General features: G+C 41.5%; 1 protein-coding gene across 2 annotated transcripts in view; it reads right to left on the reverse strand.

The window, feature by feature from the left end:
- Window positions 1–8,956: 8,956 nt before the first annotated feature.
- The window catches only part of LOC141140551 (presenilin-2-like), a 63,918-nt gene continuing 59,725 nt past the window's right edge, over window positions 8,957–13,149 (reverse strand). For both annotated transcript variants that reach the window (XM_073627871.1, XM_073627872.1), the window contains exons 10-11: window positions 12,422–12,540; window positions 8,957–10,569 (exon numbers count right to left, since the gene is read on the reverse strand). In XM_073627871.1, the coding sequence (XP_073483972.1) occupies window positions 10,414–10,569; window positions 12,422–12,540 (275 nt within the window). In that variant the 3' untranslated portion in view covers window positions 8,957–10,413. The remainder of the gene's footprint in view (window positions 10,570–12,421; window positions 12,541–13,149) is intronic.

Raw genomic sequence — 13,149 nt, forward strand, 5'->3', positions numbered from 1 at the left:
CTCTGCCATTCCTCCTTGCAGATCCTCTCCAGTTCTGTCAGAATGGATGGTAAACGTTGTTGGACAGCCATTTTTAGGTCTCTCCAGAGATGCTCAATTGGGTTTAAGTCAGGGCTCTGGCTGGGCCATTCAAAAACAGTCACAGAGTTGTGAAGACACTCCTTCATTATTTTAGCTGTGTGCTTAGGGTCATTGTCTTGCTGGAAGGTAAACCTTCAGCCCAGTCTGAGGTCCTGAGCACTCTGGAGAAGGTTTTCGTCCAGGATATCCCTGTACTTGGCCACATTCATCTTTCCCTCGATTGCAACCAGTCCTCCTGTCCCTGCAGCTGAAAAACACCCCCACAGCATGATGCTGCCACCACCATGCTTCACTGCTGGGACTGTATTGGACAGGTGATGAGCAGTGCATGGTTTTCTCCACACATACCGCTTAGAATTAAGGCCAAAAAGTTCTATCTTGGTCTCATCAGACCAAAGAATCTTACTTCTCACCATCTTGGAGTCCTTCAGGTGTTTTTTTAGCAAACTCCATGCGGGCTTTCATATGTCTAGCACTGAGGAGAAGCTTCCGTCGGGCCACTCTGCCATAAAGCCCCGACTGGTGGAGGGCTGCAGTGATGGTTGACTTTCTACAACTTTCTCCCATCTACCAACTGCATCTCTGGAGCTCAGCCACAGCGATCTTTGGGTTCTTCTTTACTTCTCTCACCAAGGCTCTTCTCCACCGATAGCTCAGTTTGGCCAGACGGCCAGCTCTAGGAAGGGTCTGGTCGTCCCAAATGTCTTCCATTTAAGGATTATGGAGGCCACTGTGCTCTTAGGAACCTTAAGTCTAGCAGTAATTTTTTGTAACCTTGGCCAGATCTGTGCCTTGCCACAATTCTGTCTCTGAGCTCTTTAGGCAGTTCCTTTGACCTCATGATTCTCATTTGCTCTGACATTCACAGTGAGCTGTAAGGTCTTATATAGACACGTGTGTGGCTTTCCTAATCAAGTCCATTCAGTATAATCAAACACAGCTGGACTCAAATTAAGGGATAGAACCATCTCAAGGATGATCAGAAGAAATGGACAGCACCTGAGTTAAATATGAGTGTCACAGCAAAGGGTCTGAATACTTAGGACCATGTGATATTTCAGTTTTTCTTTTTTAATAAATCTGCAAAAATGTCAACAATTCTGTGTTTTTCCTGTCAATATGGGGTGCTGTGTGTACATTAATTAGGGAAAAAAATTAACTTAAATGATTTTAGCAAATGGCTGCAATATAACAAAGAGTGAAAAATGTAAGGGGGTCTGAATACTTTCCGTCCCCACTGTATATATAAAATATTTACAAAAATGTGAGGGGTGTATTCACTTTTGTGAGATACTGTAAAGTGTTCAGTCTGCTTATTGTGCAAAAAGTGTCCATACAAAATATTTGTCCATAAAAACTGAATTATACTCCGTATAAAAAAAAATGTATATGTAAGAATCCACTGGTGTAAACCAAAAAAAAAAAAAAATCACGTATTTTTTGAACTAACAACTTCGGGTGTACCTGGGGGCAGCAACCTGGTTCCAGTTTGCTGCAAGTCCATCCCCAGCATCAGAGGCTGTTTCTTTAAGGGGTTGTAAAGGCTCGTGTTTTTTCACCTTAATGCATCCTATGCATTAAGGTGAAAAAGCACCTTGCAGTCACCGGCCCCCTAGCCCCCCCCTCCCCGTTTTTCTTACTTGAGCCCCGAATTTCTGTCGGCGCGTCCCCGCCGTCCCTCTCTCTCCACGGGTTCCCGGCTCTTGATTGGATAGCAGCGCAGTCATTCGCTCCTGCTGCTGTCAATCAAATCCAATGACGTGGGCGCCGGGGGATGGGGCAGAGTTCTGCATTCGACTTCTATGGACGCCGAATGCTGGACTCGGGAGCATGCCCGCAAGGTAACCCCCTCGGGAGAGTGCTGCTCCGGGGGGGTTATCTAATGCGGGGAGGAGCCGCAAGGGACCCCAGAAATTTATGTTCGGGCCAATCTGTGCAAAATGTGCTGCACAGTGGAGGTAAGTATGACATGTTTGTTATTTAAAAAAAAAAAAAAAAATGATCCTTTAGTATCACTTTAACCAGGACCATTGGAAATAAGATCTGTATCAGCCTGCAAAATCCTCTTAAAGGGAATCACCTAAGTCTACCCTTGCACATCCCTACTGCCTCTAACTGGGTGGGGGCATATCAGAGAGTAGACAGTGGGGTTGATTTACTAAAGACAAATCCACTTTGCACTACAAGTGCACTTGGAAGTGCAGTCACTGTAGATCAGAGGGGAAGAGCTGAAATGAGGGGAAGCTCTGCTGATTTCTATCATGTAATCATGTGCAAGTAAAAATGCTGTTTTTATTTTCCTTGCATGTTCCCCTCAGGTCTACAGCGACTACACTTCCAAGTGCACTTGTAGTGCAAAGTGGATTTGCCTTTAGTAAATAAACCCCAGTGTTTTTAGCACGTGGCTGACTAAATCTACAAATTGGTACTCTTTATGTTCTCTCTATCCCCAAGAAAAATGTTTTAAAACGCATTAAATTTTCCATAAGAATAACGCTATAGGTCTCTCAAGATCTGTTAGCATTATGAGGAATGAGCAATATTTGTTAGCCATAAATTTTATAAAAAATAAATGTATGCAGCGCTAGTAAGATAACATTACAATTAAAAGTAAAAGTCCATAGTGTTTAAAATAAAGTCCTTGTTCAGGGAAAAAATCTGGAACCAACCACTGTGTAGACAAAGATACAATTAGATGAGCACAAACTTATCCCCCACCGAACATCAACACACCAGGCCTCTTACCAAAGAAAATGGACCACTGAATTATAGGTGGCCAAACAAGCATGATACATCCACAGCACCACAAAACCACTTCACTTGAATCATAGATGGCTGGGTCTTGTAGTCTCACCAGATGGAAGTTCAAAGGTGCATGCATAGAATACAAGAAAGCAACTCTTCATGGTGTAGTATATTAAAACCAGGATCACATTTATTTAAAAACAGCCAAGATACTCACATTTTAGCAAATGAAAACAAGCATATCAGAAGCAGCAGTTAGTTATGGATAGCATTCGTTTACAACCACAAAGATGGCCGCGGTCGACACGTGACAGCGTTGTGATGTCAGAGCTCCACCCTACGCGGCGTTTCGTCCAATAGAATATTGTCAGGGGCATGGTCAGAGCTCATCGTTTCTTCTTTATATAGGAGGGAGGACGGAATAGAAAACGCCCATTCCCCCCCGCACTCCAAGCCTCTCTCCCATCCGCCAGAAGCGGAACCATGCCCAAACCGGATGTTTACATTAAGGCTTAGATGTACATGGCTAAAACACAGACCAGATAGGAAAACATACAGTATGCCCATCTTGTCTCAGAGATGGAAGGAGAGAAAACCGGGCCAAATTGGAAACAAAAATAGTAGATATATATAAAAATGAGAGTACTTAGATATCCAAAAATGGAAATAAAAGTAACATTAGGATACTAATACAATGTACAGCTTAAGCAAAAGCTGACTATATAATAGACATAATGCCGCCATCTAGTGGTTGAGAACAGGTAATACAGAAAATTGAAATATATAAGAACAAAATAGAGAAAATAGCTAAAATATACTAAAAGAGAAGAATAATCTGGGGATTCAACTGTTATTGATAAAGGCATTCACATCCCATTAAGCCAAATGGTCTATAAGATTTTAAACAAATTATTTTAAAATCCACCAGGTCTCCATCTTTGAGGTCTCCCTCCTAAAATGGCTGACTCTCCAATGCGGATCAAACCTATCTATAGCCATAAAAGATGTACCTTTTAGGCTCTTATCATGATACAAAGCATAGTGCTTTGATAAACTATGATTCAAAAAGCATTTACGAATATTCGCCAGATGCTCCTTGAGTCTAGTTTCTAGTTTGCGAATAGTGCGACCCATGTGATGTAGACTGCAAGGACACGTCATCATATAACCACATTCTTGGTCGAACAAGTGATGAAAGATCCCACGTCATACGTTCGACCAGTAACATTCGAGCTGAAAGAGAGGTACTTTCTCTCCCCAAGACAGTTATTTAGACAATCCCCAAAAAAACTTGGTCTTACTGGGGGTAAGTGTAAGTTTAAGAGGGGGTAAGGGTAAGATTTATTAAAACTGGTTGGTGCAAAATCTGGTGCAGCTCTGCATAGAAACCAATCAGCTTCCAGGTTTTTTGTCAAAGCTTAACTGAACAATCTGAAGTTTAAAAGCGGATTGGCTACCATGCACAGCTGCACCAGATATTACACTCCCCAGTTTTAGTAAATCTCCCCTCTTGCGTCAGAAATTTTGGTATGCATTGGTGCCTAAAATGTCCCACCACAAAAATGTAGTTCCTATATATTGGTATTAATTGGGATGCTGGCACAAGTTTCTCCATGTTTTTTGATATTGGCATAGAGATTGTAAGCCACTGTAGAACCGCTTTCACATGATGACGATGGGTGCACAGATCTGGGGAAAAGAATATTGTCTAGATATACTATAACACAAGAAGGGGTCACAGAAGACATCCAAAATTAGATGTGGGGGATATTGATTTTTGAAGGTGATGGTTTCCTAGATGGACAGGGCAGGTCTGCAATGGGTGGCTTTTGACACCACATTAGAAACAGCCCCAAATTACGTCATTGAGTACCTTCCTCAGGAATGAGGTATGTTTTCCCTAGTTGCACTAATTCTTCTGAAGCTGGAAACAATAGAACAGCTCTTTTACCAGCAACTTTTCAAAGAATATCTAGCCCCAAGTCAATTGAGAAGTAAACTGGTAGCAATACTGTGAAAGTGTTGATACTTTTTATACAGGATGTATAACTTGTTTGGATGTATAACCTTTCAGATTTTTTCATTTACACCATCGTGAAATTAATACATTTGTCTATGTTTCCCCCTTGAAACTATTCATTCAAACTTGCACTGAAAAAAAAAAAAAAAATCCCGATTTTTTACAGTAACACTGAGTGCCGTATAAACATTAGTTAACCACTTCAGCTCTGGAAAGGTTCACCCCCCTTCCTGACCAGGCCATTTTTTGCGATGTAGGCACTGTGTTGCTTTAACCTCTTCCTGCCCACACTATAGCTGAAAGATGGCTACAGTGGCAGCCTAAATTGACGAGAGGGCGTCCATGTACGTCCTCCCATGAATAAGCTACCTGCAGGGCGAGAGCGGATCACTCAGTTATCAGTAAGTCAATAAGACTCAGCTGATCACAGATCAGAGTAAGGGGCTGATCCTAGCCCCTTACCACCTGATCAGCTGTCAGCCAATGACAGCTGATCACGTGATGTAAACAGAGTCGGTAATCGTCTGTTTTCTCCTGCGCTGACAGCGAGAGGAGAAAAAAAAAAGTTGATTACAGTCTTTTAAAATTTTCATCCTTTTTTGTTTGTTTAGCAAAAAATAAAAACCCCAGTAGTGATTAAACAACAGAAAGCTCCATTTGTGGGAAAAAATGATAAACATGTCATATAGGTACATTGTAGCATGACTGCGCAATTGTCATTCAAAGAGTGACAGCGCTGAAAGCTGGAAATTGGCCTGGGCAGGAAGCGGGTTAAAGTGCCCAGTAAGCAAATGGTTAACTGTAATTGCACGGTCATGCGATGCTGTATCCCAAAAAAAAAATTGATGTCCTTTTTCCCCTCACAAATAGAGCTCTCTTTTGGTAGTACTTGATCACCTCTGCTGTTTTTATTTTTTGCGCTATAAACAAAAAGAGGCCCATAATTTTGAAAAAAAAAAAACACCAATATTTTATACTTTCTTCTATAAATAACATCCAATATATATATATATATTTTTTTAATCAAATTTCTTCATCAATTTAGGCCAATATGTATTCTGCTACATATTTTTGGTAAAAAAATACCAAAAAGCATATATTGGTTTCTGCAAAAAAGTTATAGCATCTACAAACTATGGGATTTGGGATAAAGGTTTTACATAAAAGCGGACCATTGTAAGCACCTCTGTTAGTATTAAATGGTTTGTCTCACCTCAGACGTTGAACAAGCATAGTGCATGCTTTCAGGAGAGCTTAAAAACAGACTTACTGGCAGGATCACCAGATGAAACTAAAGGTTGAGAAAGCCTAAAAATCTAATGGAGCCATTACATCTAAGAATTGCTAATCTACAATATAATATATGTTTGATTTTGAGTGTAAAGCTGAATTCCAATTTTCTTTTCACTAGAACTGAATAGAACGATCAATCCCAGCACAGATCATACCTCTGTACCATGTTGCTCAGTTGTCTGCAGATCAACTGATACTCTGGGTTTAGTTGTGGCTTTGTATCATGTGACACTCTGTATATCCTGCTGATAGACTCTGTCCCTTCCACAGCCCCTTCCTGCAGCAGCTAGTGTCTATAACACTCCCCTTTGTAGTCTTTCCGACTCTGCAAATTATGTAACTTCCTTTCCTTCACAGCTCTGATGGTGGATTAGCATTTAACTAGCATTAAATCCTGCCCAGTCACACCTACAGGAATTGTACAAACCTCCCAAGTTCCGCCTCACAGATCACAGCATTATTCAAGAAGGAAACCCCTTCATACACAGCCTGTTCTAAAAGCTAGCTGTGCTGCTGCTGGGCAGGATTGATTGGATCGCGATTAGAATTCAATCCTGCCCGACAAATATTCCAACCAGTGTGAACAGGGAGAGTCCTACCCTCCCAGAGCCCTGCTCTCTGTGTAGCGATTCATTTACATATGAAGGAAACACCTTCCTAATAACCTCCCAAAGCTCTTCCTCTGTAGTCTTGCAGTAAGCCAATATTCTTTAGCATGCTGCAAAACAGAAATGACACAGAAGGAGGTATGACACATTACACCTTTCACCACTCACACGAAGGCCCCAAAAAACCCACAGTAACCCTAGGATCCACACTATCAACTCCCAGAACTGGTACAAGTGACTCTCATAGCCTGCCCTGAAGCTACAGAGGCACAAAGGATCATGGGACATGTAGTATCAGGACTGGAAAAGGAAGGAAACAGGAAGTCAGAAAACTTTGAAATTCAATGAGGAGGAGGAGTGAATCACAAACACAAAAACCTGCTATATACAGCTAAAGGAGGTACAGTATCTCACAAAAGTGAGTACACCCCTCTCATTATTGTAAATATTTTATTATATCTTTTCATGTGACAACACTGAAGAAATGACACTTTGCTACAATGGAAAGTAGTGAGTGTACAGCTTGTATAACAGTGTAAATTTGCTGTCACCTCAAAATAACTCAACACACAGCCATTAATATCTAAACCACTGATAACAAAAGTGAGTACACCCATAAGTGAAAATGTCCAAATTGGGCCCAATTAACCATTTTCCCTCCCAGGTGTCATGTGACTCGTTAGTGTTACAAGGTCTCAGGTGTGAATGAGGAGCAGGTGTGTTAAATTTGGTGTTATCGCTCTCACTCTTTCATACTGGTCACTGGACGTTCAACATGGCACCTCATGGCAAAGAACTCTCAGAGGATCTGAAAAAAAAAAAGAATTAATGCTCTACAAAAAGATGGCCTAGGCTATAAGAAGATTGCCAAGACACTAAAACTGAGTTGCAGCACGGTGGCCAAGACCATACAGTGGTTTAACAGGACAGGTTCCACTCAGAACAGGCCTCGCCATGGTCGACCAACGAAGTTGAGTGCACATGCTCAGCATCATATCTAGAGGTTGTCTTTGGCAAATAGATGTATGTGTGCTGCCAGCCTTGCTGCAGAGGTTGAAGGGGTGGGGGGGATCAGCCTGTCAGTGCTCAGACCACACGCCACACACTGCATCAAATTGGTCTGCATGGCTGTCATCCCAGAAGAAAGCCTCCTCTAAAGATAATGCACAAGAAAGCCTGCAAACAGTTTGCTGAAGACAAGCAGTCTAAGGGCATGGATTACTGGAACCATGTCCTGTGGTCTGATGAGACCAAGATAAAATTATTTGGTTCAGATGGTGTCAAGCGTGTGGGGAGGCAACCGGGTGAGGAGTACAAAGACAAGTGTGTCTTGCCTACAGTCAAGCATGGTGGTGGGAGTGTCATGGTCTGGGCCTGCATGAGTGATTCCGGCACTGGGGAGCTACAATTCATTGAGGGAATGATGAATGCCAACATGTACTGTGACATACTGAAGCAGAGCATGATCCCCTCCCTTCAGAGACTGGGCTGCAGGGCAGTATTCCAACATGATATTGACTCTAAACACACCTCCAAGACAACCACTAAAGAAACTGAGGGTAAAGGTGATGGGCTGGCCAAGCATGTCTCCAGACCTAAACCCTATTGAGCATCTGTGGGGCATCCTCAAACGGAAGGTGAAGGAGCGCAAGGTCCCTAACATCCACCAGCTCCATGATGTCACCATGGAGGAGTGGAAGAGGACTCCAGTGGCAACCTGTGAAGCTCTGGTGAACTCCATACCCAAGAGGGTTAAGGCAGTGATGGAAAATAATGGTGGCCACAAAAAATATTGACAGTTTGGGCCCAATTTGGATATTTTCACTTAAGAGGTGTACTCACTTTTGTTGCCAGCGGTTTAGACATTAATGGCTGTGTGTTGAGTTATTTTGAGGGGACAGCAAATTTACACTGTTATACAAGCTGTGCACTCAATACTTTACATTGTAGCAAAGTGTCACGTCTTCAGTGTTGTCACATGAAAAGATATAATAAAATATTTACAAAAATGTGAGAGGTGTACTGTATACGGTATGTTACAAACTGACAGCAGGGTTTCATTTACTTGCATAATGCATCTGTTGTGTTGGGGAGGAAAAGCTGGAGTTCTTCTTTAATACCACCTTAAGACCTCCTTTCTTTAGTGCCTTGATTTAATGTCGCATACACTATTATGAATTGGCCCAATTCAAAATATAGGCAATGAATATATAAATAAATAATGTGCTTACTTTATTTTCGGAGAATTTATAAACATGGACAAAATATCTCTACAATATATTACAGCTAGAAATGTGCAAGAAAATATAAACAAACCATTAAATATTTTTTGCAGTCATGCCTTCATTTTTCCTTGTGTCATTCTCAAACATTTCATATCAGTTCTGAGACAAATATGGGGTCCTTCATGCTGCCAGAAGAAGTATATTCAGGCTTTTTGAAGCCAGTGCAAAGAGAGCAATGAAGTACCGGACAGCCTGACATCCTGCTGTACGAGTTTTCTCTCTTCAATAGGTTTTGTGACTTGTGATTTACCAATGAGCATGGAGCAACAGGAACTTACGGCTTCATCATGCTTTAAGCAGCATAAACTCAGTCATGAGACCCAGTTGTAGATCATGCTGCAAATGCATCAAAACCAATTATAATGCAGTGTTCAATAAATAGGCCTTGCACCAGCATCTGTCATCTGTCTGTTTTTCCAAAATCATCACTGATCTCACTACAATAAATTGAAATGTGAAGTCTGGATGTTTCCATCTCTCTGTGGGGCTTACTGAGCATCTTCTTAGCACACTGAAGTATCCACAGAAAGTAAAGGGGTGCACTTTATACGGGAACACCTTACAGGGAAGCTTTTATCCTTTATGCTTCTACATGTACACACATTAGATCACTTGGGATACTAACCATTAGGACAAACTGTCGAGTTGTAGATATAAATGTAAGGCTATGTTTACACCTGGCGAGCTTTTGCTGCCTCTCGAAGAAGCAATTTGCAGTGGACCAATTTTTGGAGGCGTTTGAAAGGGGGTGAGGAGGCAATGTCACCTTCTCACAGCTTGTTTAAATAAAATGTAAGGCTATGTTTACACCTGGCGAGCTTTTGCTGCCTCTCGAAGAAGCAATTTGCGGTGGACCGATTTTTGGAGGCGTTTGAAAGGGGGTGAGGAGGCAACGTCACCTTCTCACAGCTTGTTTAAACCCTGTAATTTCCGGACCACTGCGCCGCAACCACATGCACTGCATGCGGTTGCAGAGCAGTTGTGGCACGGCTCCATTCACAACAATGATTTGCGTTCAGCAGGGGCACAACCAAATGCAACAGGAGGATAATTGTTGCCGCAACATGTGTACAACCCCACCTGGCTGCCTTTGCAGCTTAAGGAGAGGCGGAAAAACAGGGCTCAACCGCCTGTTTTTACCACCCACAAGTGTAAATGAGCCCTAACGCTTGAATGGTTTCATGTTTTTTGAACACAGATCATCTTTGACCTTCCAGAAAGATACACTAAATTAAAACGTTGGTTTTGTTCCTATGAAAACCATGTGTTGTGCCCACTATCCCTGCTAATTTAATATATATATGGCACTAAAGGTAAAAGCACATATGTACACATACTGATTACAGATTCCTAAAAATGTCTATTCAGAAAAATCACTCTGTTATATATACAACTGATGGGAGGCCAAGGTGTCCATAAAAGGCCGTACAATGTTATCTGTAGAGAAATAAAATACCAAACCAAATGTGATAGAAATTGGAAGTGCAGGTAGTGCTTTCTTGAAAACTGCCAGTAGTAAAAGGGTCAGACATAGTCCCTGTGAAACGAAAAGAAACACTATAAATATACACCATATCAGGGTTGATATAAAATCAATGATTTAAAAAAAAAAATATCTGATATCTAAAGTTTTCTATTTAAGGTACATTAATAATTTAGTTTATTCAGCATGAAATGGAGCTTCGTTATGTAGCATGAGGCTGTATATTCTGCAATATTTACATTTTTGGTAAACTCATTTAATGAATCTAAGCTCTGCAAGCTGAGATAACATGCACTGCATTGATGCATTCATACAATTTCACAGTAACCATGAGATAAACCACAGTTCAGGAATATTCCTTAATCCCATTGTTTTGCAAATCTATGTACACTACAAACTGTATGATTGAATCGGTTCTGATATTGCTGTTTTACTAACCTGACAGCTTATTATTCTAAATAAGAAACCTTCATTTTGTTAATAAAAGATTCTAACTACCAGCAAGAATGAGTCCTTACATTTAAAGAACACCTGTCATTTCAGATCCATCATGGCCATGCCTGTTAGCGGGCATCCACTCACCTGCTGCCGCCGCATCCCTCACCTTGTTGTGTCACTGCCACAACACCAGCAGTAACATTAAAGTGAATGGGAGTAAATAGGACTGTCGGTGAGTCAACAGCGGGTCAGAGGAGAATCTGCTGCGGGACAGAGATGAAAGTTGCTCTTTAAAAATTATGATTTAAATCAAGCCTTTTTACTAGTGATTTAAATCGACTTGATTTAAATCAAATCCACCCTGCACCATATACATAAATGTCTTTTGAAACCACAGTTACGTACACATACAAGAATGGCAATATAAGATGCTAATGAAAAAATATAACGTCCAAGGACGCTTGATAAAAATGCCTGTTCACAGAACAGCATTTAGAGAAATGTCATTATGTGTCTTGTTGACTATGCTGTTGCCTATCACTATTGTTTCAGCCTGTGTCCCATCTGAGCCTATGATTCTGTGTTACCCTGAAATTTTCCCTGTGTATATTTGTGTCTGATGCTCCTCAACTGCAACAGAGTTGTTGCCGCCCATTCATTTGACTCTTTTTTAAAAACAAAACCACACAGAACCACATGGTGCTGTGGCACCATGCGGTTTTGCACACAGGTGTGATGCATGGGGGTGCTATTAGGAATTAATGGCACTCCACATGCCTGCTATAGAGTAGCGCGTTTCTGTGCGGGTCGGGAGCCCCACAGAACTTGTTCCCGACCCGCACATATTTGAACCTAGCCTTAGAGGTAATTGTTTCTTACAAAGCAAACACGCATTTTCTTTTTGGTACTGACTAGTATTCCAGCGTTTCTCCTCTCCTTCAATTTCTCACTCTCACTCAGATAACATGATCAGGTGCTGATGGAGAGGGGCAGGGGAGGGGCATGCAAGGAGCACCTGACGTGCTCCTTATCATCTGATGATGATGCTAGGACACTGGCAGCTGGTTGCAAATCTGCACAATAATGTTGCTTTGTGTAACAAAAAAAACAGACTGATCGACTTGCTGGCTGTTGGACCATTTTGTGAAATTTTAAGCATTTTGCCAGGGCACCCACCGAAGAACCCTGGATGAAAGAGATTGACCTAGAGGAAAGGACTGTTTTTCTATGAATGAATCTATAAGCAATCTAAGCAAGGCAGGAAATAAGCCCAGCAGAAAATCATCTTATAAAAATGTCAAAATGCCTTCCTGAAAAATATTCCTGGGTGGAATGACCCAGGCTAATATTTTTCTGCACACTGAAACTATGGCTGTATGACTATACGAAATAAGTGTTGAGAAATTAGGTACTTATCAGTTTTCTTTTGTCCAATATATTATTCAGTTATTTGAATTCTGGCACTTACTATTAGTATAGCAACAAAACAGGCAAGTGTAGTATTCCAATCTCCACTAGCAGTTGCTGCAGCTTTCCCTACAAGCACGCTGTAGAATATAAAGTCGCCAAGCCCAAGCTTTACTCCCCCTGCAGAAACACGGATTAGAAAATCATGGAAAAAACGAATGTTCATTGCAAAGGTGCTGACCACCACACCATGACCTTTGATTATAGAAACTGTTTATCTGTACCTGTGGCATACACAACACTTCTCATTTATGAGTAAAAGGTCTAAAGCTGGTCACATATACTGCAATCTAAAAGTATCATTTCTATACAGTCTCCTTTTGATCTACCAATAAATTTGCTGTGTGAAGGCTTGCCTATACAATTTATTACATTTATATCCAATTACCTAGACCCCACCACACTACATAGTTGGGGGTACATCTAAGGCTGGGTTCACACTATTGCCGCATGCAGCTCACAGCAGGGGTCCGGTGCGTCCCCACTCACCAGTTCAGGTCCGATTTCAGCCTGAATTTTTGGTCTGAATTCGGACCTGAAACAGACCAAAAGACACACAGGACCCCTGTGCAAATTTGCACCAGAGCCGCAGCAGAGATATGTAGTTCACAATATCCTACCATGCCATTTGAATGCGGGGAAACCCGCATCCAAGTCGCATAGGTGTGAACCCGGCCTAAGTTGATACAATCACAAATTGTATCATGTGTGGCCAGTTTAATGACAATC

This window comes from Aquarana catesbeiana, linkage group LG04 (genome assembly GCF_042186555.1).
Source record: "Aquarana catesbeiana isolate 2022-GZ linkage group LG04, ASM4218655v1, whole genome shotgun sequence".
NCBI lineage: Eukaryota > Metazoa > Chordata > Amphibia > Anura > Ranidae > Aquarana > Aquarana catesbeiana.